Source organism: Camelus dromedarius, chromosome 33 (genome assembly GCF_036321535.1).
Source record: "Camelus dromedarius isolate mCamDro1 chromosome 33, mCamDro1.pat, whole genome shotgun sequence".
NCBI classification, from domain to species: domain Eukaryota; kingdom Metazoa; phylum Chordata; class Mammalia; order Artiodactyla; family Camelidae; genus Camelus; species Camelus dromedarius.
Window position 1 is genome coordinate 8,306,069 of NC_087468.1, and position 25,069 is coordinate 8,331,137.

The 25,069-nt window shown below is 49.6% G+C and overlaps 1 protein-coding gene across 50 annotated transcripts in view; it reads right to left on the reverse strand.

Annotated features, from left to right (window-relative positions):
* The window catches only part of MAP4K4 (mitogen-activated protein kinase kinase kinase kinase 4), a 141,922-nt gene that overhangs the window by 49,273 nt on the left and 67,580 nt on the right, over positions 1-25,069 (reverse strand). For all 50 annotated transcript variants that reach the window (XM_064481795.1, XM_064481794.1, XM_064481792.1 and 47 more), the window contains 5 exons: positions 22,516-22,572; positions 7,134-7,259; positions 5,677-5,787; positions 1,991-2,081; positions 116-246 (listed from right to left, as the gene is read on the reverse strand). In XM_064481795.1, coding sequence (XP_064337865.1) covers positions 116-246; positions 1,991-2,081; positions 5,677-5,787; positions 7,134-7,259; positions 22,516-22,572 — 516 coding nt within the window. The remainder of the gene's footprint in view (positions 1-115; positions 247-1,990; positions 2,082-5,676; positions 5,788-7,133; positions 7,260-22,515; positions 22,573-25,069) is intronic.

Sequence of the window (25,069 nt, forward strand, 5' to 3'; positions counted from 1 at the left end):
GCACCTGCCGCAGGTGCCATGCGGTCCTCACGGGGCAGGCAGGGAGGGAGGGAGGAGGGGGCAGAGCCCACTCTCAGGGCTGTCGGGCCCCACGGAAGCCGGGCAGGAGCCTTACTCTGTAATCGTAGGTGGCATCCGGGTTCTCGTCGCAGGCGATGACCTCGGGAGCCATCCAGTAGGGGGTCCCAATGAACGTGTTTCTCCTCCCGACAGTCCTGTCCAGCTGAGCACTCACCCCAAAATCGACTGCGGCAGGAAGAGGACAATTAACAAACATGTAAAATACAGGCAAAGAAAGGTGAGAGCAGGGGGTCTTCAGAGTAAACCAGACAGAAATCCGGCACGGATGTGCAACCTCTGGGCACCATCTGCAGAGCAAACCCACCAGGGGCAAGATGCTCGACCAGCCCAGAGGCTCCCGGGAGGCCGGGCCTGCCACCGCCCTGAGCTTCCTGACAGCAGCCACCAGACGGACATCCGGGTGGACCAGATCTCCAGTGCTCTCAGGGAGCGAGCCTGCTGCGGACGAGATCATGTCCCAGAAAACCCGAGTCAGGAGAGCTGCCAGAGACCCACGTGACATTCGCAGCACAAACCACAGACAGAGAAGGTTTTCTGGAAAGAACAGCACTTTACATAGGAGATGCTGAATTAAACAACGACAATCAAGCCAAGACACTGAGAAACCGCTCCCCAAGTAGCTGGGCCTCCGACGTCCCACCCAACTGGCTGATGAGGCAATCTACAGGGAAGCTCAAGGACGGAGGCAGACATGGCAGGAAGACCTCAACTCTAATGGAACGTCCGCCAACGCTGACCCCGCGCACACAGCCACTACCCCGCAGGAGCGCATGCCGGAGGGCCGGGGGTACTGTGCACAGGACCACTCAGGAAACTACCTGGCCAGGAGGTGGGCTCACGTGCTGGACGTGCTTCTGAGACAGACACAGAGGCCAGGCGGTGAGTGCAGGTCACAGTCACCAAGGGGGTGTCGAGGGACTGTCCCAGGCCCAGCACCACGGGGACAGCGCAGGGAGCACAGAGCCTGCTGGGCCATTAGCAGGGAGGTCAAACTGAGCGCCTCCTGTCTTCGCTTAGAGGGGCAGACTGTCCCTCCACAGTTGACCAGTAAATGCGGCGTCAGGCAAGAAGGCAGTGAGGGAGATGGTAAGTCTACAACCATGCCTGAGATTTCAAAGGGACTTAACACTCATTCTGTTTAAAAATTTGACAGATGCCTTCGATGAACGCACGATGGGAACGAGCTGAGATCCAGGTAAGGGAAACAGGACACAGAAAAGAACCACTGTAAGAGCATCTCCAGGAAGACACCATGGGCCCCATGTACACATTTACTGAGCACCTACTACATTCAAGGCCCTATGCTGGGTGCTGGGTAAGAATACTCCAGGTCAGACAATCCTAGCCACTGACTGCTGATAAGGCAGAAACATAAGCAAACAAACAGCTATATAATCATAAACTGTGCTCAGCATTATGGACGAAACAAGCAGTAGGACCCAACACAGAACAGAGGGTCAGGGAGGACCTCTGAGAATGAGGAAAATAGACGGAAACGTGGGAGCTGGGGCAAGTGTTCCCCAGGAGTGTTCCCGGGAACATATGTGGGAAAGACTGAGGCAAGTGCCAAGGAAGCTATAAAATGAGTGACTGAGGAAGAGAGGCAAGGAGGCTCACAGGCTGAGGCCGGAGAGCAGCAGGGGCCATGGTAAGATGTGGGGGTTTCATTCCAAGTGAAACAGGAAGTCATTAATGGTCTCCACGCAGGACAGTGATACAAGGCCTGATTCAAATGTCTGTGTACCATTCAGGGGAAGGAGTCTGGAGCAGGCTGAGCAATAAGCCCTGTTCCCAACACTCAGACAGACAGAAGCGGAGAGCGTGGGTGAGGAGAGCGCTGGCAGCTAATGGCACCCAGGCAGAGAGGGCCACCAGTGTGCGCGCATCACGTGACACGCCCGTCACATACCAAGTTTCACCTCTGCGTTCTCCGTCAGCAGCACATTCTGGCCCTTGATGTCCCGGTGAATCACGTGATGGATGTGGAGATGTGCCAGGCCCTGAACAGGAAAGACAGATCTGGATTCAGCACTTTGTCACTGTAAGTAAACAGCCAGGAACACACAACACCTTTTATAGCAAAGCGCACACACAAGCCAAACGTTTCTGGGACCCGCAGTGAAACCTACAGGTCAGTCTCGGGACATTTCCAGCCAGACATCACCAATTACACCAAGGAGACAGACGGAGGCACCCAATCCAGTGGGTCAGGGCCCCGTGGGGGCAGCGCTGCCACCTGCTGGCTGCTCCCTGAAGGCGCCTCAGATTACCATCTGCAGTGTCTCAGCTGTAATTTGTGCTATTTGCAAGCAGGGCGGTTCCTTTCCCACGCTGCTGCAAGCCTGTCCTGCTGTGGGGGAGGCCGGGGGTTTATCTGAACCCACGCAGCCCAGAGGAAAAGTGATGGGCAAGTGGGCTTTAAGGCTTGAACCCTGCCTGGTATACCCACCGAAGAGCAGCAGACCGCTGTTAATCGACCCCCGCACCTCCACCCATGTTAAACAATTCTGCCACAAAAAAGCTTTATGCTCAAATAAAATATCTCCCTTTCCCAAGGAAAGAATCCTACTGGGCACACAGCACTTGTTGATGACCCTGTATCTGGACGAAGCCCGGGGGTGCGCCTCCAATGGGGTGGGGGAGGGGGCAGCATCCAAATATGGTCAGAAAGACACAAAGGCATCATTCTCACAACTCCTTTCCCTGTTCTGTCTGCAGCTAGAGGCCAAACCTACAGCCTGCCTCCTTAAGACCCAAGAAATCTATTAACTCCAAAATGTCTCGGCTCAAAGAAGGGAGATAAGAAGGGTTTATCCGATTTTCCCTTAATTTTTTGTGGGGTTTTATTGTCATCACTCCTTTGTAGGATAAGAATTAAACACAACATCTGCCTTAGAACACTAATTTTTCTAACACAGGGTTTTTTTTAAAATCACTTACTAGTCTGCCTGTGAGACAGCTGTCTGTCTGTTTTCCCGGCACACAGGGTGTGTAGTGTTACCACAAAGCACTGACCGGGGGACAAAGCACTAAAAATACACGGGATCTTCGTGCTGTAGTTAGGAAGGCAGGCCCTCCTCTCAGCATGGTCTAACTTTGAACAGCAAAAGAAGAGATGACAAATCAGAGCTTCCCAAATTCTTTCATAATTCCTACTTGTACTACTTCAGTTCATTTTTCCATCCTGACTTTCACAAACCTCATTCTTATACTTTTACAGGATTATCTTTTAGCAACAAACGTTAAGTATCCGCGTCTTCTCAAACAAACATGGCCTGTGTGTGCTCTGGTTCCCTTCCAGCAATTCCCCTGTCCTCCGGCTTCAGGCCAGCAGCTGCTGGAGTGCTGACCAGCCCTTCAACCACGTGGGCCTGAGCTGTGCCCACCCTGAACGAGGGACACGGCCTTCCTGCATGAAGGGGCTGGGAGGGAGGAGGGTGCGTGCTCTACCCTCCACACCAAAAGCAAAGCCCCAGCTGGCTTCCCAGCAGCGATGGCAAGTCCAGGACACAGCGAACACCCGTCGAGGAGCAAACAGACCAATGCTCAAAACTAGGAAACATCTTCCTGCAATTCATCTCATTCGCAGAACAAAGAAGTGGTCAGCGGTGTCCTTCGGTGCTGGTTGTGAAACTCGAAGCTGCCATGTGGGTGGCCAACGTGGAAATGGGCTGGAAGGAACATGCTGGCTCTGACGGTGAGCCTTGGGGTCTCACGGCTTTCAGGGGGCTGGCTGTTCTACTGATGCCCGAGGCTGACACGCCCAGGACTCTCAGCCTTCTGAGAGCTTGACTTAACAGCACCTGAACCTAATATCACCAAGGAAAGAGGACGCCTGGGCTCTTCAGGAGTCGGCGCCTCCACTGCATCTGTGCGAAGCAGGTGAGCTGCCCTCCTTCCCCGAGGCTTACCTCCTCACCAGACTGCTCTCCCTTCACCAGAACTCTCAGTAACGCCTGCGATAAATGCACGCTAGCACATGACACTGACTCTTCCAGAAGCTTTGCTTGTGTTTGGTTCATCTAACTTTTCATAGGAAAAATTCCCATTCTAGATCAAGGGCAGATGAAGGAAACTCGTTTCATGTGCCCAGAGACGTGGAAAACATCTGCTTCATCTCAAGAAGATGTCTACCACTATATTCAGGTTGCTGGGGCCTCAAACAAGCCGGGCTTCCTGCAGTGTCATCTGAGAGCAACGGTGGTAAATCACACACTGACTCAGCGACGCACCCGCGCGCTACCTTAGATGATTCACGTGCACCAGGCCTCACTTAACAAGCTCATAGTAACGGTCCTTCCTTCACAGGCTGGGATCCCAATTCTACGGATGAAGGAAGTAGTTCCGAAAGCTGACTGCGGGGCACGTGCAGAGGATAAGCAGCAGGTCTCAGACCCCCGCCTGCTTCCTCCAGCGTCCGCGCTCCTCACCGCCGGGTACCCTCCAGCTGCCCTGCTAGGAGACTGAGCCATCAAGACGATAAACCCATCCGCTCAGTGTCTGCTCGTCCTCATGGCCGCGCAGGGCAGGACACTTAGCTTCCCACATTAGGGCTCCTACAGTAACCATTAAGGAGTCCTGGTATTTTAATAATGAAATCTGAATGTGACTGCAAAAGTTGGGTCTCCCACCTCACCCGCTACACCTGGTTTTCTTAAGGGAACTGTCTACTTTCAAGGGGTCTGTAAAATACCTAAATAAAAAGAATTCAAACTGTCTGTAGGAATTCTAGATGGCATTTTTTGTAAACCTGCAGTCCTCCATGAAACTTAAACATAAAACGTGGAATAAAATTTATCTATAAATAAAGTTTATCTATTAATAAAAAATAAATTAATTCTCTTTAATTAGTGAAAGAAACATAAGAATTAGATTCCAGTTCAACTGCAGAGGCTTTATCTTTAAAATGTGGTGGGTAAATGAAAACCCAACCAAGCAACTTTACTGTGTAGTTTAGGGGTAAAGCGGAAAGAAAAACCACGGGAAAGAGGTCCGCTGGCAGCTCACATGTGCTTCTCAAATTCGAAATTTTAAAGCGCTCTCTCTTGCCGTCAGGACGGCTCCACTGCTGAAAGGGCTCATTGAGAAGCTGCTAAAACAGTGGTTCAGACCCTTGCTCTAAGATCGTAAACCAGCTTTCCAATTGGCTGTAAATAACACTAAACATTAGAACTTTCCCTCATAAATACTGCAGCAGATTCTAACAGCTAATGCCAGAGTCCGCAGGCTGATTCTGAAAGCCAGCATTTAGCACCATTAACACTGATTTATAAGCTTACACGCAGGATTCCCATAAACACAAGAGTCAGAGATTACTTCTCCTCCCCTCCACTCTGATTTTCTTTTTATTAACTGCAGGATGAATTCGGGGAAATACAAAAAGCAAACCATTTGAAATCTAGTTTCTTTAGATGCTTGCCAACGTCAAAACCATGATGCAGCTTAAACTATCACAGCCAGCTCGTGACGCCCAGCCGTGGGCTGTCACGAGGAGAAGCACCTGCGTGGTGGCAGCCCGTGCAAAGGAACCCCGGGGGCTGGAAGGTGGAGACGGAGACCCGAGCCCCGCCCCCCAGCGCTGCCGACCCCACTCACCCTCAGGATCTCCCTGGAGATGTAGGCGATCCAGTCCTCCTTGAGCGCATTGCCCTTGGTGTTCTTCACGAGATCAGTGATGGACCCAGCCCCGCAGAACTCCATGACGAGCTGCAGGCAGACGAGGCACGCTTCGGCTCACGCGTCCTGCCCGCAGTCAGGGCAGCGCGGGTCTCAGCACAGCCCAGGTGGGTCCAGGGGTCAGTCTAACCCCCAACACCCCACCCTTCCTAAAGGTCTGGGCGCTCGGCCGGTGTGGAGGCACCACATCACCGGGAGCTCATTTCACCACCCAGCTTACTGGGCACAGACGTGGGGCCCAGGAGATCGGGGTCCCTGACACTGCACAGCACGGCCCCAGGGGGGGCCCTGAACCGCTCCTGGCCGTAAGCACAGCCACGCACGGACCCCCCGCTCTCGGTCAACGCTCAGTCATCAGACACCTCCTCCAAATATTCCCTAACGTACGCCAGAGTCAAAAATGTTCTATTTTTCACACATTGTGATCCTCAACTATTTTATATTACTTGGGTTTAGCACGAAAGGAAATACTATTTTTAAGCAGCACGCAATTTTAAAAACCATTATTTAACAACACCTAAATGTATGAACAATATGAACAAGTGTTATTTTTAAAGTACTTAGAAAATGAACTGAACTATTTATTCTAAAATGTTAGCTATACTTGGATATGGGAAATGGGAATAAAAGTAACTGTTTCCCTTTTACTTTCTTACTTGTACAAATTTACTGTATCTCACTGCTCCTCAAGTCCAGCACCTCTGGCACAGCTCACGCGGTAACCAGAGACCTGACACTATCTCAGTGTCATCATCATGAATGTAAATGTGTTCAATGAGAGATAAGGTGGATGTGCATAGATTCTATTAATTTCCCTGGAATTCAGTGCTCTTAAATGACTATTATCATTAATGTTATTAATACTGTGCTGAACTAAGTTTGTTTTTTGCAATTTGTTTCTCATTCCCACATAAAGACGTATTCAGTTGAGATGCACACTAATTAATTTCTATAAATAAAGTTCTTATATTGATTTTATTTTCAAGTTCCTAATTACCTTGTTACTTCATTACACTTGGCGGGGGGCAGGGGTGGGTTAGGTTTATTTAATTATTTTTTTAACGGAGGGACTGGGGATTTAACCCAGGACCTCAGGCGCGCTATGCATGCGCTCCACTTGAGCTACACCCTCCTCTGGTCTCGTGACACTTTTTTTAATGTGCTGTTTTATTCCTGAAACAAAGTTACCTCTTTTCTATGCAAAATCAACATCAAAATAAACATTCAGAACACCTTCCACCCAGAAGGCCAAGAAGATAGCAGAGCTTACCCCTTTTTCTTTGCTAGTCTCTCCCCTCCCTCCGGAAGGCTCTTCATGCCCTTTGAATACAACCAAAGAGGAAACCCCCCGAAGTGCTCAGGAAATATTTGCCTACCCACAGCTGGTCATCATGTCCTGGGGGGCTCTTTTTAATGAAAGCACCGTAATACGTTGCAATATTTCTATGGTGAGAATATTTCTTCAGCATATTTATCTCCAGTTTGATTTCTTCCTCTTCATCCTTAAGAAAAAATAAAAATAAAATGTGTGGTTTGAATGATAAGCGTGATTTTTACTTTCTCCACCCACAGGTGATCAGAGGCTCCCAGTCCCTCCAGCGAGAGGGAGAGGGAGAGGGAGAGGGAGAGACACTTCACTCTCGAGCCAAGACTCGGGCACTTTAAGGGGACTCGATCTCTGACGTGTGACCACAAGTCGCACAAGGAATACCTGAGCACCACAGGTAAAGAAGCACCAAGAGGCGCAGAGGCTCTTCCACTAGCACATGGCCTCAGGCAATTCTCCCCGCTGCTCTGGGCCTCAAAAACGGGAGGGAAAAGAGACCTGGCTGATACCATTTCAACTAATTACTAGGGAAGGCTGTTTCTTTTCTAGGGAAACTTTGTGACTGTAAATCGGCAGCAGGGCCCTCGGGGGGCCCGCAGTCCTGGATGGAGGTGCGCTTGGTGGAACTGGCTGCTCCCCATGACCCCCGAGATTCGGGCGGGTCCAGGAACCCTGACGCTGAGCCGTGCTTAGTGGCAGCAGGCTGTCCGAGCCTGGGCTCATCCCCTGCCTCTGCCTCTTGCTTCATTAAAATAAGGCAAGTAGACAGAGAAAGGAAGGGTGCAAGTGACATGAGAGGGAGCAGAGGAGACCAGTGACACAGGTCTGGAAAACACAGCAAGCTGCTCTCGTGAGCGTGCAGGGGGCCGGGCTCTGCCCTCTTCCCACACGCCAGCCTGGGCGCGCCGACACGGCGGCGGGGGGGAGGGCAGACCACCTGCACAGAGTCCTCCTAAGGAAGGTTTACAGGGGGCACAAGAGTGAGAGGAAAGCAGAATTAAAGTGAGAAACACAGGAGGAATGTGCAGGAAAAGAGATCATCAGCCTTGGTTAGAAAAGAGGTGTCTGAGGGAACAAAGATCTTTGACAAAAACCTTATCACCGGATCTCTAGGATTCACTCTATTTCATGTATTTTCAACAGGAAATGGGGACTGGTTCCCTACACCCCCGACTTTCCTACGCCGACACACGCACTCCACTGTAACTGATGCCCTGCCCTCCAGTCTCCAGGGGAGACTCTGGGACACTGGCAGTGCACGCTTGTGCAGGTACGAGAAAGACGGTGCATGGCAGAGTGTGTGTGTGCACGTGCACACACACCACACACGTGCACACACACACAGAACTGAGTCCAAACGACTCTGTCCTCTACCCTCCTCTTGAGGAGGCCACAGTCATGTCCGGACCAAAAAAAAAAAAAAAAAAAAAAAAAAAAAAACCCTCAAGGGTCACTGGAGAGCAGGCACTTGGGTAAGAAAGGGAAGTCTCCCTCGGGTCTTCTCCAGGGAGGCAGCCGCCACCCCACCCAGTGATTTAGTGCAGCTGATGCCAGTCAGCGTTTTGCACACCCACCACGGGAGTAATGCCGCAGAAAAGGTCTCGTCTCAGGCTGGGCTATGGCTGGGGAGGGGCTTCAGCTGCATCCCTGGTGCCAGAGGAGGGGGTGCGGGGAGGACTCTGAGTCGTGGTCCTCTCCAAAAGCAGCTCTGGTCTGAGTCACAGGACAAGCCCCGTGCACTCCTCAGGGGGGTTTTATTTTTTAGTGACTCCTGTTACTTGAATTCTCTCCTTCCACTGATGGGGGTAAAACTGTGAAGAGAGACTGGGAGGAGCCCGGAGGGCCAGAAATGTTCCAAGATAACCACCTCTCTCCCAGCAAACCCTTCCCTCCCTACAGAACAAGCCTCCTCTGATAGCTGAACCCAAGGAGGGCAATTCACCCCCCACTCGGTCTAGGCTGGATGGGGAGAAGACTAACAAAATGAGACGCGCAGACGTCTCTGGCAGATCTCACCACGTCGTGCAACTAAATACACACCTAGAATTAACACAGTCACTAAGAAAGACAGTTGACATGCTTACCTGTTTTAGTTAACCACTGCCGAGCCCTTCCTTATGTGACTGAACTGGCAGAAAAATGACAATAGACCCCCTTTGACTTGGCCCATCCTGGTGACATGTGAGAGCATTATTGAGACCACAGCACGATGAACTAACCAAAATTAAATTTCTCTGACTCAAACAGACACATGAGTAGTTACACAACTTAAAATTCACCGACAATTCAACCAAAGAGAGGTGAACACCACTCTGCAGGAAAGATCTTGAGCAAAATGACAGCCACAGGGTCTGGGAAGGAACAGCGTGTTCTCTGAAACCAGTCAGCGCCCATCTCACCAGACCCAACAGAAACCCAACAGAAAAATTATAAAATTAGCGTAACCACAATGGAAATCAGGCACCTGTGACAGCTTACTCAAGGGAAAAAAAACCTGCTCTGAACACATTTCAGACAAAAAGACAAGCTCTCTAGTTTCACCACTGAGTCACTGGACACCTTCTGGGCTTCCAAAGACTAAGAACAATGCCCTGAGACAGGCGCCGCCACACAGGACTTTCACTAGACTCCAAGCCCTCAGAGGGCCCTCTAGCTCCTCCACAAAGTCTTCCACGAAACCCGCTGTTTCAGTGAGGCTGTATCACTCAGCTGGCATCTGAGGGGAACACAGTAAAGAAGAAAACTGACAGCAGCACCACGCACCTGCGTGGACATGAGGTGCGGGGGGTGCAGGGAGGTGAGGAACTCACCCGTCTTCCTCAACATCACTCCGCCCCGGGAGACTCGCGCTTCTGTGACTCGTGCCAAGGAGTGAGGAGGCCAAACACATCTCCGGGATAACCCCCGACCAAAAAGCACAACGCAATCAAGCAAACGAGTGGTGAGCTCACTCGAGCAATGAAGTCAAGTAAGATGGACCACTACCTTCTCTAGGCTCTAAATGAGACTGTCAGAACTTCCCGAAGTTCCAAGCCCCAATACCACGGGTACAAGTGGCCTCAGTGGTCTAACTTGAAATAGTTCACTTTAGTCCTTGATTTTAGAATCCATGCATCTTCCTCCTCCATTAGGGAACCAGTGACACAGACAAGCATCTGGACTGAGGACCCAAAACAGAACCTGAAATCTGGGTCCTGACTGAGTCAGAAGGAGCCACCAGGTAAGGCCAGAGTGACCAAGGTCAAGTTCTCCACCAAAACACTTGGTTGTACCTGAAGGAAACCAGAATACGTGACCCTTCTTTGACATGAGAATTATTTTAAGCTAGGGGCATTTGAAAAATAGCAGGTGTGAGAAGGGTGCCCTGACCTCCCCTTTCTTCCTGAAAGCGAGAGATAAAGCTCCCCCATGAAAGGCGTCCTTCCTACACCGACTGGGAAAAACATTCTTATCACCAGAGCCAGAGAGCTGAGGCCAAGAGAATTCTGTACAAGCAGACCTCTTATCTTCCGTTAGCTGCCCGGTATGTCCTGGCCACTTGTCCACAACCGCCCCTCTCTGCCCAGCCTGGTGCAGACATGGGCCTTCCCCGAGGCTTCATTTTGCTTGTGAAGGCGCCCGTGCACACATGAGACAGACGACTTAACACACTTCTGTTAGTTTTTCTCTTGTGTATCGTTCTTTTACTACATGGTCAAGATTCTAGAAGGGCAGAAGGGAAGATTTTTTTTCCTCCCCTCCATAATCAAACTGGCAATTGTATCCTGAGACCAGAAAGAGCTCCGTAATCCAAAGTGCTCAGAGGATAGCAAAGTACTATGTTCTTGACACCAACATTCTGCCACTCGCAACGCAAGTGTGCAAGTGTATCTAGGAACCTGCACACGTGTTTTAATGAGTACACAGAAAGAAGAAGAAGAAAGGTTACCAAAGGTTATCTCTGGATTACAGACATTTCCTTCTTTAACTTAACTGAATTTTCAACAACTGACACACATTATTTTCCTAATTAGGAGAATAAAAAAAAACCTAACAGTTTAGAAGAGTAATTTAAGAATTTAAAATGAGTTTCTTTCTGGCGACTCACAGTGCAGGTCCTCTGCCTCACCCCTGGACTGAGGTCCTCACGCCCCCGTGCTGTCCCAGAGTCACCGCCCATCCCCCCGTTGTGGCTGCTCGCACCAGCGGTCAGCTGTAAGGGGACGCTGAGGGGAGTCTGAAGAACTGGAACCTTCTACTGGGTCAGCGTTGCCTAGCACTCTGACCTCCCCGGCCACTTCTTCCTGTTGGCTACAGTGACACCAATCTAGACCCATGACTTCTTGAGATCAGAAATGCCTGAGTTTAGGTTTTTCCTGGAGCAAAGGGGAGGTAAAAGGAGCCCAAGATCAGCCATCAGGCCATCTTCACCCTGCTGACCTGCCCGGGGGGTCGGGAAGAGAATCCCGCCTCCGTCCATTCGCAGTCTTCCCTGAGCCCGTGGCAAACTCCACGAAGCCTCCCCAGCGCAAGCAGGGCCAAGAACGCTGCGCATACGAAGAGTCTCACTTAAAACCCTAAAAGCAGGCCCTAGTAAGGGATGGCCAGAAGGGCACAGCTCTGAAGGAGGGACCAGTGTGAGCAGCACTACCCGCCGTGCACTTCCTACCGGACGCACCGTGTGCGCGTGTGTGCACACGAGCCCCAGTGTACACATCTGACGCTGCCAGGCAGACAAAGGCTGGCCTCTGAAAAAGTCTTCAAGTGAAAAAGATGAAGAGAACTTCCACTCCTGGCCAAGAAGGAGCATCAAGGACTAGAATTACTCCCACTTAAACAACTAAAAGTAGACAAAACAGGTAAAAAAGTTTTAGGACACTGGACACCAGGGATGAAGGACAGTGAGCTGTCCTCTGAGAGACGGGAACAGGAGGAAAGCCCTACCACCGCCCAGCGCTGCCCTGAGAGCCCAGGCTGCAGCAAAGGGAGGGGACAGCCCGTCAGAGCCCAAACGGTCCTGAGCTGAGGGCATAGAGCTGAGGCTGGGAGGGCACGGTGGCTGGAGTGCGGGACAGAGGCCAGGGAGGGGGCGCCGAGTCTGGACAGAGCACCGGACCTCGTGACATCGCGGGGGACCCTCAAAGGATCGGGGAGCAGCACCTGCTGCCACTGGCTAGACTGGAAAAACCGTATCATTCACAGGAGTTTGGGTAGAGCTCAGGAGGCTCCTGCCGCAACAGTGGGGTGAACTAGACTAAATGCTGATCTGATCCCAAGGGACCCATCTATAAAGGATCAGACAGATTTTCCTAAAAGGCCAGCCATCTTGCCTTCTGAGACGGCCAGCCTTCTGTCTACGGAGTGAGTGTCTATCTCCTAGGGCCACTCTCCCTTCTGAGACGGACCATGTTCTGCCTATGGAATGTGTATCTTCCTGAATAAATCTGCTTTCACTTAAAAGAAAAACAATATAAAATGTCCACTACCCAATAAGGTAAAAATCACATGTCTGGCATCCATTTAAAAATTACCAGGCAGGCAAAGAAACAGGAACAAATACCCACTGGGTGAGGGGGGAAGGAGGAGGTTGGGAATAGGTGGGGAATCAACCAAAATGAACCCAAGGGATGGAATTACATAAAAACACTGAACCGCCTGCTGCCTACGTCCCTGTGGGTAGTCACCACTGTGCCTTTTGGGCTTGGGCTTCTGCCTGTGAAGCAATCTGAGACTCAGTCTGTCTTATATGGTCCATTAAAGCAGAACCCAGCACCTTTAGAAGGCAACAACTTGGATTTACAGGTGTTGCAATTCCTCAACTGGGCTGGAAGAGTAAAGCCCCCCACACACACACACACACAAAACAGAGACCATCTGTTCCCACCTCCCCATCACTAGGAGCGTATCAGCATAACTTTAAAAACTTTTAAGTCACACACAGGAGAATTGAACAAAATTAATGGGCAAAATCACCCTGCTTTTGACAAGATCATTAAAACAATTTTCGTTTGATCTCAATTGCTATGAGCAAGCTATTTAGTTTATGCCTGAATCAAAAGTATAGAAATTGCCAGAATTAAGCAACTACTCTGTCCCTGGGAAAGGTGGTGACTAGGGGCAGAGGGTGCTGACAGCCAGGGTCAGCACAGTGCAGTGATTTTCCAGTTCTGACTCGGGGGGTGTTAGTCCAAGCAAAGATTTCCAGTATGTTTCAGGATTTTACTTGAATCTTTCCCTACCTCCCCACCTCACGAGCTACCCTAATTCCTGTTTCTATGACCATATGATACACCACAATAGGTGAAAAAGGAAAAAGCAGAAACCAAATTATGATCACCCAGAGAGAAAAGCAATAAAACCTTCCTTTGGTAAATAAGCTATCTTTCAAATGCTGTGGTGTTGGGCAAGAATCAGTGGTAAATACCTCCAGCCTGGCTCTTGGCGCTTCCTGGACAACAGAACCTGCAACCGTGTGCCAGTTACGTGGGTGAAGCATGCAAATGCCCTCGTGGTGCCGGGCACATAGTAGGTACTCAAGTAGGATGATCAGAAGAAAATGAACTATAACTGTCTCTTGCTTTGTGAACTGAGCATTTCCTACAATTCTGAACGCAAAGCATTCCAGTAGCAGCCTGGAAAGGACGCGCTCCGGTGGACTCGGCCAGTGACCGTCGGGTCCCCTCCCTCTGGGCAGCAGGGGCACACCTGGGGTGACAGCTGAGAGGCCAAGCGAGGGCGCCGGCCACCAACGAGACTAACGGCCAGCCACCAAAACGGCTACTGGCTGCAAACTGTTTTCTTCCTGACTGCGTGGTTGGCTCAGGTCTGCTGCTGAAGGATGGTTAGCAACGTGTGTCCCCAAGTCCGGGTGCTGTCACCTCTGCTCACACAAGGACCCAGCGATACATGGCAGCTGCTCCTCCTGGGGAAACGCGAGAAGACGCCACAAATCCAGGTACCAGAAAGACTGGAGGAGACAGGTGGCCCGCCATCCTCTATATGTGATTCAACAAGAAATAAGATGGTTCGTTGCTGAGATTGGTTTAATCAACTGTATTTAAAGCCTTAAGGAACATCACAGGCACCATGCGGACTAACTTACCCCACGACAGCCTTGTTTCCAGTATTTCCATACTGAGACATGTTCTGGTCACAATGCATAGTGCTGCTGACCGTGGGTACTGCTTGTATTGCATCAGCACATAATTTTCCTTTTAAATGTGATTTTAAAAGATACATGGGATGACTGTTTAAAATGTGAATTTTATTGCACACAGGAATAAAAAGTGTTTTCCAGAAAGTAAATCTTTAATTTTCAGAGTGGAAGGCAATAATATAGGATTAAGTTTATCCAATTTAAACAAACAAAAAAAGCTTTCACAAATTGGAATATGTAAGTTCAATATCCCAACTTAACCTCACTCCTTTTACCTCCTAGAGTCCCTCATCACCCCAACCAGCAATACAGCAAGTATTTAAAGCAAAAGAAAGCTGTAGAGTCCACTTTTTAAGTCACCAGAAAGATAAACGATTAACAAACCTTTTGTCGTTCATCACTTTATATAGAACTTCAGGGCAGGGTCTACATTCACAGCTCACAAAACTGTAATAAGTCATTTTGGTCTAAAAATAGCTCCTAACTTGAGATCATGTTCCTTGGTCCATTGTTCCTCCTCCTGTGAGTGCGCGCGCGCGCACACACACACACACACACACACACACACACACACACGAGTGAAGCGCAGGCCGGGGCTGCTGGGAGAGTGCTCCGGAAGGGTGGCGGGGGCCCAGATACAACAAACAGTGCCACTCCCTACAGAACAAGCAGCTCTCCCTCCCTGGGGTCACTGCCTCCCCAGGTTCTGCGTGACTGTGAAGCAAAACACATGGTGAGAGTCTGTGTGGCGCCCAGAGTCAGGCTGGCCAGGGTGGAGCGGGCGCTCTGCAACGGAGCCCTCAGGGAGGAGAGAAGCAAAGGGCTGACCTGGAGCTTGCTGTTCAGAGCTAAGATCCTCACTGGTTAATTTTAACTGAAGACAACGACATTCTTAATTACTTCAGGGAAGAAAAATCGTGCAATCTTAGAGATATACAATAAATCACAAATTCTGGAGACCTGTGTGTTTTTTAAACGGTATTTTGAACTTTTTCAAATATTATAAAAACAAGTGTCAATCCAAAGGAAAGACTTCCCCATAAGTGATTAAATATTATGTATATAAGTGACAGTATGTATAAATTCATAACATGTAATATAAACACAATTAAGGTAACATACACACATTAAACATCTATATAAACAAAAACCCCACTGGTACTATGGGATCTTCCCTAAACATTCCCTCGAAAAACACACAGGAGCTGCTGAGACATGCATCCCAGACAGAGCAGACCTCGTGAGATTTGAATGAAACTAACTTCACTCTGATTGTTTGGCCACACTTTACAATGACGTTTCTGCTACCTGTTTTAGCAAAATGACCATTTCTTAAACTTAAAATGAAGAAAATCAGCTCATATCCATCAGCATTGGAGGACGTGACTTACAGGTAAAAATTCAGTAAGACAATGATACTTTCAGTTCACTGAAACCTTCACGTCTGCACAGAAGATCACCTTGGGCTCCTGAATCACCTGTGTCTTCTGTACCAAGTAAGTCCCCTTGGCATCGCTCCATTATATACCAAATAACGTTCACGTCCTTGCAGGAGAAGACACCGACATTCTCAGACCAGATGTTTTCGGTGTGGGTGCTGCCAACCCCCCAGCGGGTCCAGATTCAACAGTTACTGATGGTGGCCTACCCCTCCCCCCGTCCACCACTGTCTGCGACTGTTTTATCCCAAACTGATGCTGTCTGAAAGTGGCACTAACAAGGTTTCCTAACGGACAAGTAAGACAGCAAGGGAGCAGCCACAGGACTCCAAGGCTTTGTGGCCGGAGCAGAAAGCGGGAGCTTCCAACGACAGAGAGAGGCCAAGGCCGTGGGTGGGACAGGTTCACGGCAAAGACGAGGAACTCAGTGAGCCGTGTGAGCTCCGGCTCCCAGACACCGATTAGATGCTGAACAGACAGGTGACACATGAACACAGAGCTCAGAGCCAAGGCCGGTCCCCAGGCCCGGGACGGCTTCCCCTTTGTAAACACTTGTTTGCAAAGCAGCCCTCAGCTGGCACCTGGGACTGGGACTTGGGAGGGTTTTTGCCATTCCCAGAACTGGTAAGAGTGCCTCACTGTTCCTAGACTGGACAACATGGTTTCTGCTGAACGCCTACTTTCCTGCCATGAGTGTGAAATTTCTGGTACGTGCCAGGCAGAGGTTACTGTGACCATCTCCAAATAAAACCCCTGGCACTGAGTCTCTGATGAGCTTCCCTGGGGAACAGCCCTGCACACATGCTGCGACAGCTCACTGCTGGAGGAATTAAGCACGTCCTATGTGACTCCACTGGGACAGGACTCCTGGAAGATTGAGCCTGGATTCCTCGGGACTTCATCCCACGTGCCCTTCCCTTTTGCAGATTCTGCTTTGTGTCCTTCCCCGGTTAGATCACAGCTGAGGGCGCAGCTGGATGGGTCCTGCCAGTGAATCATCAAGCCTGAGGATGGTCCTGAAGACCTCCAAGATACATCCTTGACAATCATTCCGCTAGGAATGGAAGCAAGAAGGGAGGTGTCAAGATGAAAAACAAAATTTTGCATTTATAAACCCCCCCAAAACAAGCTGGGGGCAGAGGATGGAATTATTAAAGAACAGTGTCCATATTTTTAAAAACAGCAATTTAAGATATATAAAATTTGCTGGGTGTTTTTTTTTTAATTCAACTATTTGTTTTACTTAGAAAAACGGCTTTGATTCATGAAGTGCCAGGATTAAACTAAGAAACTGCGGAAGCCCTTTCTGCCAGAGAGCCCTCATCAGCAGTTACGGGCTCGCGTTCACAGCGAGCTGTATCTTACAGAGCTCAAGAATAGCTCCTTCTGGAGCATAATTAATCTCTCCACTCCACCCTGGGTGTGGGAATAGTATGCATTTAGAACGCTGAGTGTTTAGTAATTGTTTAAATGCATGAATTAGTGCAGCAGCATGAACAGCATTTTAGAAAACAAAAACAAAAGCCTGCAGCCCACGGCTGGCATTTGCCAGGCCCAGTCCCGGTGAACCAAACACACTGCGTTGGATCCACTCGCTCGGTACTCGTTCTTATTTCCAGTAAGAACGGGTCAGACTTTTCTCTATTCCTTTTTTATACTTAAAACTAACCCACAAAACAATATGAAAATGCATACGTATTACAATAAGGTCTGTCTCTAATGCGATAAAAGGGAACCTACGTACGTACTTTTTGCCAATTCTTAAAACACTTGTGGAAGTTCTCCTTTAGACCCGCCATTAGAAGCAGCAGATGGAAGCTGAGCGCCTCCCCTGTGCAGGGCTCTGCCACAGGCCTGGAGAGGCTCCGAGCATCCTAGCCAAGTTTGCTCCCCACCAAGTGTGTCTCACCTGGTACAGAATGGCACGTGGGTATGATGAACAACGAACACGGGAAATGTTCTCTAGGGAGGCACTGAAACCGCACTCCCAGGGCAGGACCAAGCCGGTGGCCAAGGCCCAGGCAGGGGCGACTACACCAGAGAGACAAAGGAGCCATGGGAGGGATGAAGTCTCAGTGGGGGGGGCCACCTGGAGGGGTCAGGAGAACAGCAGCTCAGGGCGCAGGTGCGTGTGGTAATGTCCTCAGCAGAAGTGATGAGTTCTGTTATTTTAGTAACTTTAATGAGAAGGGAATAGGGAACCCTCTTTTACCACATGCTAGACACTTTACATCTATTATGTAATCTTGATTCTGACCAAATCCTGTGAGGTAGGAAGTATTATTCCATTTACAGGTGAGGAAATGGAAGCTTTATTTAAATTTAACTCTAATTTAACTCCAGTCTAACACAGGAGGTTAATACTGTCTTGGAGTAAAAGCCAGGATGAGACTATTAAATAATGAAGCCAACTTTCAATGAGGCTCATAAACCATAAATTCACCTTGAAAAGTATTTACAAGCCTTAAATTTATGTTCATAGGAAAATGGAGAAAAAAAAATAAATCATTTTTATTAGTTCAGTGACAAGTCTAAAAACAAAAGCCAGAAATGTACTCACTCTTTCTAACCACTAGTAAGTTTAAAAGACCCCTTTAGTTTTCCTTTCTTAGAGGAATAAAATTCAAGCGTAAAGTTTAGGTCCTAACACTATTACTTATTCACAATTAATGTATGACATCTATGGTTATTTTTAATACTTTTGATTACAAAGAAGCTGAGAACACTATAAAACATGATCATATCTTACAGCATACCCTCTACTGCAACAACGTATCAGTAGAATTTTCAAGACAATGATACGGATACTGCCTGTCTATTCCATGTGTCTCCAAGTGCCCACCAAGAACAGAACATCCTGCTCAATTCATCCAAGACTTGAGTGCCTACAGCCTCCCGGGCATGTGCACTCCAGGCGGGTCAGTCACCTGTCCACACATCCATACATCTGCTGTCATCCCTGCATGAAGTGAGGGCTTCTCAGCGTGGAAAACAGAAAGCTACACACTTTCCTCTATGCAGTTACTTGCTAAATAGACAAGAATAGGAGGATTTTCGTGTTCTGTCTGATCTAGGTTAAAAGTGACTTAAAAGATAAAATAACCAAATGTAATGCACAACCCTCCACTGGACTATGACTGGGGAAAAATGGTGATAAAAACATCCTTGGCACAAAGGAGGACACTTGGAACAGACAACCTTAGGTGAAAGTCTGGAATTATCAATCCTCTCAGGTGGTATTAGGATTCTGTAGACTGTACCTTAAGAAAAGTGTGTTCCAGTGTTTACAGGGAAGCATGTTGGTATTACAACAACACACACGTGCCACACACACAGATGAAGTGCTTGCAGTTGTTGAATCTAACGGAAGAGTAGTGTTCATTTTCTGAACAGCTCTATAGTTATGAACATTTTCATGACAAAAAGTTTGGGAGAAACTATTACAATGAAAATATAAAATTTAATTCTCAAAGAGAAATCTTACACAAAGACCCCCAGTTGAGAATTACTGATTTAGAGAATTTTTTTTTTTGTTTACCTTCCAGCGTGTTAAAAAAAAATAACAGGATACCCCAACTGCAGGAAACAAGCTATCAGTCCTTCAACCATAATGACTGGGAATCACTGCAAGTTTGGCATTAACACACAAGGATTGAAAGGAAAGGTCTAGCAAGAATTCAAACACCAATTCAAGTATCTCTCATGTCTCTCTCTCTCTCTCTCACACACACACACACACACGTCTCACTGTGGAAATCTGAACGAGCTCCGTGGGCTCCACCGATGCCAGTTTCCCGCGCCCTGCCTTGGGCCTGAGCCCTGTGGGTAGACACGGAAACAGCGCAGCCTCGCCTGCTATAATCAACCCCAGATTCAGGTCAGATCCTTAGCTTGCTCAGCTTTGTGCAGACTTCAGCTACAACACTGTGCCACAGTCGTGCAAGATGTTACCACTGGGGAAACCTGGGTGGGGGGTATGTGGGGCCTCCCTGTACACTTCTCTGCAAATTCTTGTAAATCTGTAATTATCTCAAAAACAAAAACAACACGTTATAGACCTCAAGTCCTGGTCTTGGCCAGTTTGAACATGTCCTTAAACCCTTCCCACAAAAGCAATCAGATAAATGACAAGCTTTCTTTAAAAAGAACCCTTCAAAACCCTAAAGATAATCAATTCTTGAAATAGTCCAAGCCCAAGAAGAAACATAAAGATGTTTGCACACCTTGAGCAAATAAGTGCCTGCCTCCCAGACCCCGTAGGTCCCTGGAGGTCAAACGTGCACCCCAGACTGCCTGTGTCCCAGGGTCACCTAGCCACGTGAAGCAGGCGGAACAGCAGCTTACTGATGGCCGGGGGGGGGGGGGCGGCCTCGCACGTCCCTCCCACACCTGCCACTCTTCTGGCCCCTGAGCCTCAGGAATAACCAGTAGCCTCGATCTCACCTAAGGGATCTCACCTAAGGAATAGGCTCGAGAGGCAGGGCGAGTCCGTGCTTCTTCGTAAGAACAAGCAGCCCTACCCTCCTGCCCCCGAGAGGGCGCTGAGGGAGTCAGAGCGCACGCAGAGCCCTCTCACAGCCCCTTCTGCCAGCGCTGAAGCCAGAAACATCAGATGCAGTTCGGTCCCTGCCAGCCTGCACCCTCCTGCTCCCCGGTCCCGCCCAGGCCGAGGCCTCCAACTTTGTAAGAAGAGCTGAGAGGCCTTGGGGCGGGGGGCAGGGAGTGAGGGGCCTGTTTTGCAGGGTGCCGGCTACACAAGTCCTCCACCCACAATCACACCTGCTTGGGGCGCTGGCTGCGCCCCGAGTTACAGCACTGAGGTCACGGTAGGAAAACAGCACCAGAAACATAGCTGACAGCCCAGTGTGGGAAGTGGCTGGTGTGTTTGTATCTGTTCTGGAGACTCACCATCTCATTCTCATTTTAGCTGAACACAGGTTTTACATAATTATTTTTAATGGAGTCTTGAAAATGCATTTGTCCCACATTGCCTGATTTTTCAGGCAAGGAAACACCTTTTGTATGCAACTCACCGGAAGCGTCTACGACACACACGAGTGTGTGTTTTACAGCCAGGCTCACAGAGACATGACTGGGAGGAAACGCACCAGAGCCCCAGCGACAGTGACTGTATGTGGTGGAGGATGAGGAGTGAACCTGCCTTTAAACTCTCCTCTGTTTTACACGTTTTCCTACACAGACTGTATATTATCGCAGACTTACAGTCAGAGCTGGGCTCAGACAAAGAGGGTGTCCACAGAGTTGAGAGCCTCACTCAGATGCCCCGGCAGCGCCAGCCAGGGCAGCACAGGCTGAAGTGAGGGGGAGACCTCGACTCTCGGGACATGCGGATGCTTCACAGAATTCCCAAAGATCCCGTTTAAAATGGTACCGTAAGTCCGCCCGTAACCCAGTCAGGAAGGGTGCTGATAAAGGCCGCACCACCAGCAACCTGCACAGTGGCGTGCACGGAGGACTGGCGGGAAGGGCCACGGACCAGCCCATTCACAGAGCACTTCAGCACAGTCAGAATTTGCAGCCCCTCCACCACTCTGTAAAGTAATCTTAAAATTCACATTTAACTGGAAAGAATCCAACTTCCCAAGGAGCTGCAGATCAAGGCAGGATCACAAGAACGCAAGAGAATCATACCGGATGTTACAAGGATCTTGGGGCCCGCTCAACAACGGTACCTTCTCGTTGTAAAACATGACAGACAAAAGAGGGCATCAGAGCGGTCGCCTCAAAAAACGTCACGTCTTCAAACACTGGCTGCCCCATGGTCCAGAGACGACGTTTTCTAATTCTTACTTAAAACACACGTATACTGGAGACGGGCGTGTTACTGGAGAGCGAGGGAGAAGAGGGCGGAGAAGGAGCCCGCCCAGATCACTCAAGATCACCCCGAGATCAGTGTGGCCATGTTCTCCCTCGACAGCCCCCAGGCTTGGGGAGACTGTGCTTGATTTAAAGAGACCCCAAATCCCCAAGATTACTGTTAGCTCTCCCTGGAGTCTGTGATACCTGATGTAAATCCTATAATTAGGCACGTTAGAAGCAATCCTAAGAGTGTAAAGTAAAATTTCAGATGACAATAATTTAAAATTAGATGGATTTAGTTCATCATAACCTATGGCTATTTTTTTAAACTGAATGTGGACGCAGGCATAAATGCGTACCTGCACACACACACACAGGCACACACACACTGACTTTTCGTCAGACTTCAAATTTCTCCTTTTTCCCATCTAATGCTGCACAGTGAATCCTCATGTGACCATGTCAAGAACTATTTTTTGCTACTAAATTTTGCCAACAATCTGCTCAGCATTCTAGCAGATGTTTCTGCTCTCAAACCTCTGGGAACTTGGCTGGATCTGTTTTCTTTCCCCATGTTAAAAATAAAAGAAATGGCCCAAATGTGGCCTAATACCCTAGAGAAGCTGTTCCCCGCCCACCCCCTTAACCCCCCTATTCATGTGACCCCCATGATCCCTCCTCAAGTCTCCTCTCCTCCATTAGAGATGTTTCCAATTACGGTCCATTATGTTGCCAAGGATGACATCACTCAGATGTGCTTTAAAAAAAAAAAAAAAGAAAGAAAGAAAGAAAATGCTACTGATTCTTAGTTACTTGGGGACCATCTGCAACAACTTAAGCCAGCTAGTCTGCTGGACCTTGTGAACCCACACTGCCACACGAGGGCAGTTTGTTCAACATCGATTCTCCAAACAGAACAATAACTCTTAAATTGGGGGCTGGAGGGACAGGGGGATCCCTGTCTTTTATCTAACGATTTCTTTAAAAACATTTGTGTTTTTAACCCAGCCTTTCCCAGTGTTTAAACCCAGCCTTACCTCAGTGACATCCATAACTTTGATGGCTGCCAGCTGACCTGTTTTAACATGTCGACCCTGAAAAACAGAAGAAAGGAAGAGGATCAGCACCGCTGTTGTGCACAGTCATCAGAGGGAGGGCGAGGACGCAGCACATCGTCTCTTCTACACTTTCTCCCACAAGGGATGGAACTGTCCCGTGCTCTCCGACGGGACAACATGGTTCTGCTGGTTTGTAAGACCTGTGAACCACACTTAATAAACCAAACAATTAACAGAGCAAGTGAGTTTTGACAAAGAATCAGTTCCCTCTTTCTTTTCTAGGTTTAATTTATGCATCATGACCTCTCAATCTGAACAACTTAGTGTTTCCTTCTGTACATCAGGTTGACTGGTCTTCCCTCCTCAATGCTCCATGTGAAGGAAATGACAAAAAAAAAAAGGGTAGACACTGTCAAGAATGGGTAACAGTCCTGTTTCCCTAGTGTACTCCCAATACCCATTACTTGATTTTACAAGACTTATACTCAGAGTCCTCTTTGATGCTTTCTTGTGGTCCCCATGTAGGGAGGCTGGCATGTACTTACTTGGAATGAAGGGGGTGCACGGAGAGATGGGGTTGGGGGGCACAGAGAGAGCCTGGCCTAGGACCTAAAAGTTATAAAGTTATCCCTTTATTATCACTAGTTATTTCTAACAAATGTGACGTCGTCATCCTCTGGCCCAGATGCGGAGCTCTGGACTTCGTTACTAACAGTCTGTTTCTGTGTCTGCCCCCTGCAGTGCTCGTCTGGCCCCCTGGTCCCTTCTCAGACGGGCACCAGCCACCCAGATAGCATGAGCACGATCTCCTTAAGGCCTCCGTGGAAAACCATCTTTCTGCAACAAATGTCAAACAGAAAGACCAGCCCCACGGTTTCTGACAGCCCGCCTGTTGCGGCCCCATGATGAAAAGCATTAGGAACCTCAAAACCTGAAATCTGAGGAGAACGCTCCATTTATTCAGGAAAGCTGTTACGGAAGGACAACTGGGGCAAAACAACTGCACGAAAATGACCCTGAATCACAACCACGTCTCAACTCTGTGTGGTCATGGCGGGATGGAATCCAGCAACGCCAGCAGCTCGCCCACAGGGCTGTGCAACAGCCTGATACAGGGAAGCAGGACAAATAAAACCCACAGGCCGGGAACTTCGTTCCCACCTCGCCCAACTGCAGACACCTGCGCCCCACAACGCGCCCCTATGAGCCACCCTCCTCGTCTTCGGACGTGCGGCCGCATCACGCACACCTGTGGTCAGTCAACCTGAAGAAGTGATGCTTCCGTGGCAGGGAGGGCGACCCCAGTGGGCCGTGTCCAGGGAAGCTCACCCTCCTTCCCTGTCCCCAGGCTCCACGTGTGCCCTCCCAGCACGCCCCGCATCAACAGACCGGACAGGCGCCTCCACCGCCCCCTCCTGCCCCCTCATCACATGTCCAGCACCCCGCACGGCCCCGGAGAGCAGTGTGCACTGCCCCTGCATTCACTGCTGCATGACCCACAGCCCTGAGAGAGTGCGCTGTCCCGCCTGCCGCCCCCCAGCACCCAGCACGGCTGTCTGACACGTGGAGCAGCCCCAGCTCACAGACATGCAGAAAAGGGACCCAGCTCTGTGTAGGGGCAGCAGCGACGCACCGACATCACACGGCTCCCGTGTTTCCGGCCCTTACTGCCTGTCTTACTACCTGTATATCCGAGACTCGGTATCTTCTGATAGTGTCCGCCTCCGACTTGCTCATTTCAAGTTTCCACCCATGTGTGTTACCGGCCCTGAAACCTCAGCTCCTCCTGAGCTTGGTCCCCACAGGCCACCCAGGGGGCTGACACCCCCCTTGTCTGGGCCCGTGCCGGTCCCTCGACTAGGCTCATCCGCCTGGCGTCTCCCCTACTCAGTGTGGGGGTGACAGCACTGCCCTCGTCACAGGGGCAAGGACCAGTGCAGGGGACAGGGTCCAGTGCAGCCCTGGTAATAAAAAAACAGATGAACCGTGTTTCCCTCCACTGGCGACAGAGGATGAATTTATGAGCGCAGAATCGAGCAACCAGATGACCGAGCCTGGCAAGCAACACAATTGTGAAGCCAAATTATAATTTCCTTAGAATTCAAGAAGGAGGAGCAGAACTTAAGAGGACAGAGGAACCCTCCGGTACTTTCCACGTAAGGGACACCCAGGGCAGCTCCTGGGCACCCAGCCCACCCTCAAGTCTGGACACACACACCTGTTACTCCCCCTGCGGTGGGGTTACCTCCGAATTACGACAGCAGATGTCTCGCCCACAGAACCAAGGGATGAGAGAAAATGTCAGGAGCGCCACCCCGGCTCCCTCCCCTTTCAAGAGGGCAGTAGTGCTGGGAGCAGTCGGTGAGATGGGGGCCCGAGTATCTGATAGGCTAGCCCTTACCATCCTTCCAGATCAAGAGAACCCACAGGCCAGTGGAAAAACCTGCACAGACATTTACGTAACAGAGGAAGCTTCCTTCTGTCCCTCTGTCCACGCCTGAACTCAAGGCCACAGGTGCGCTCTGGAGACCCA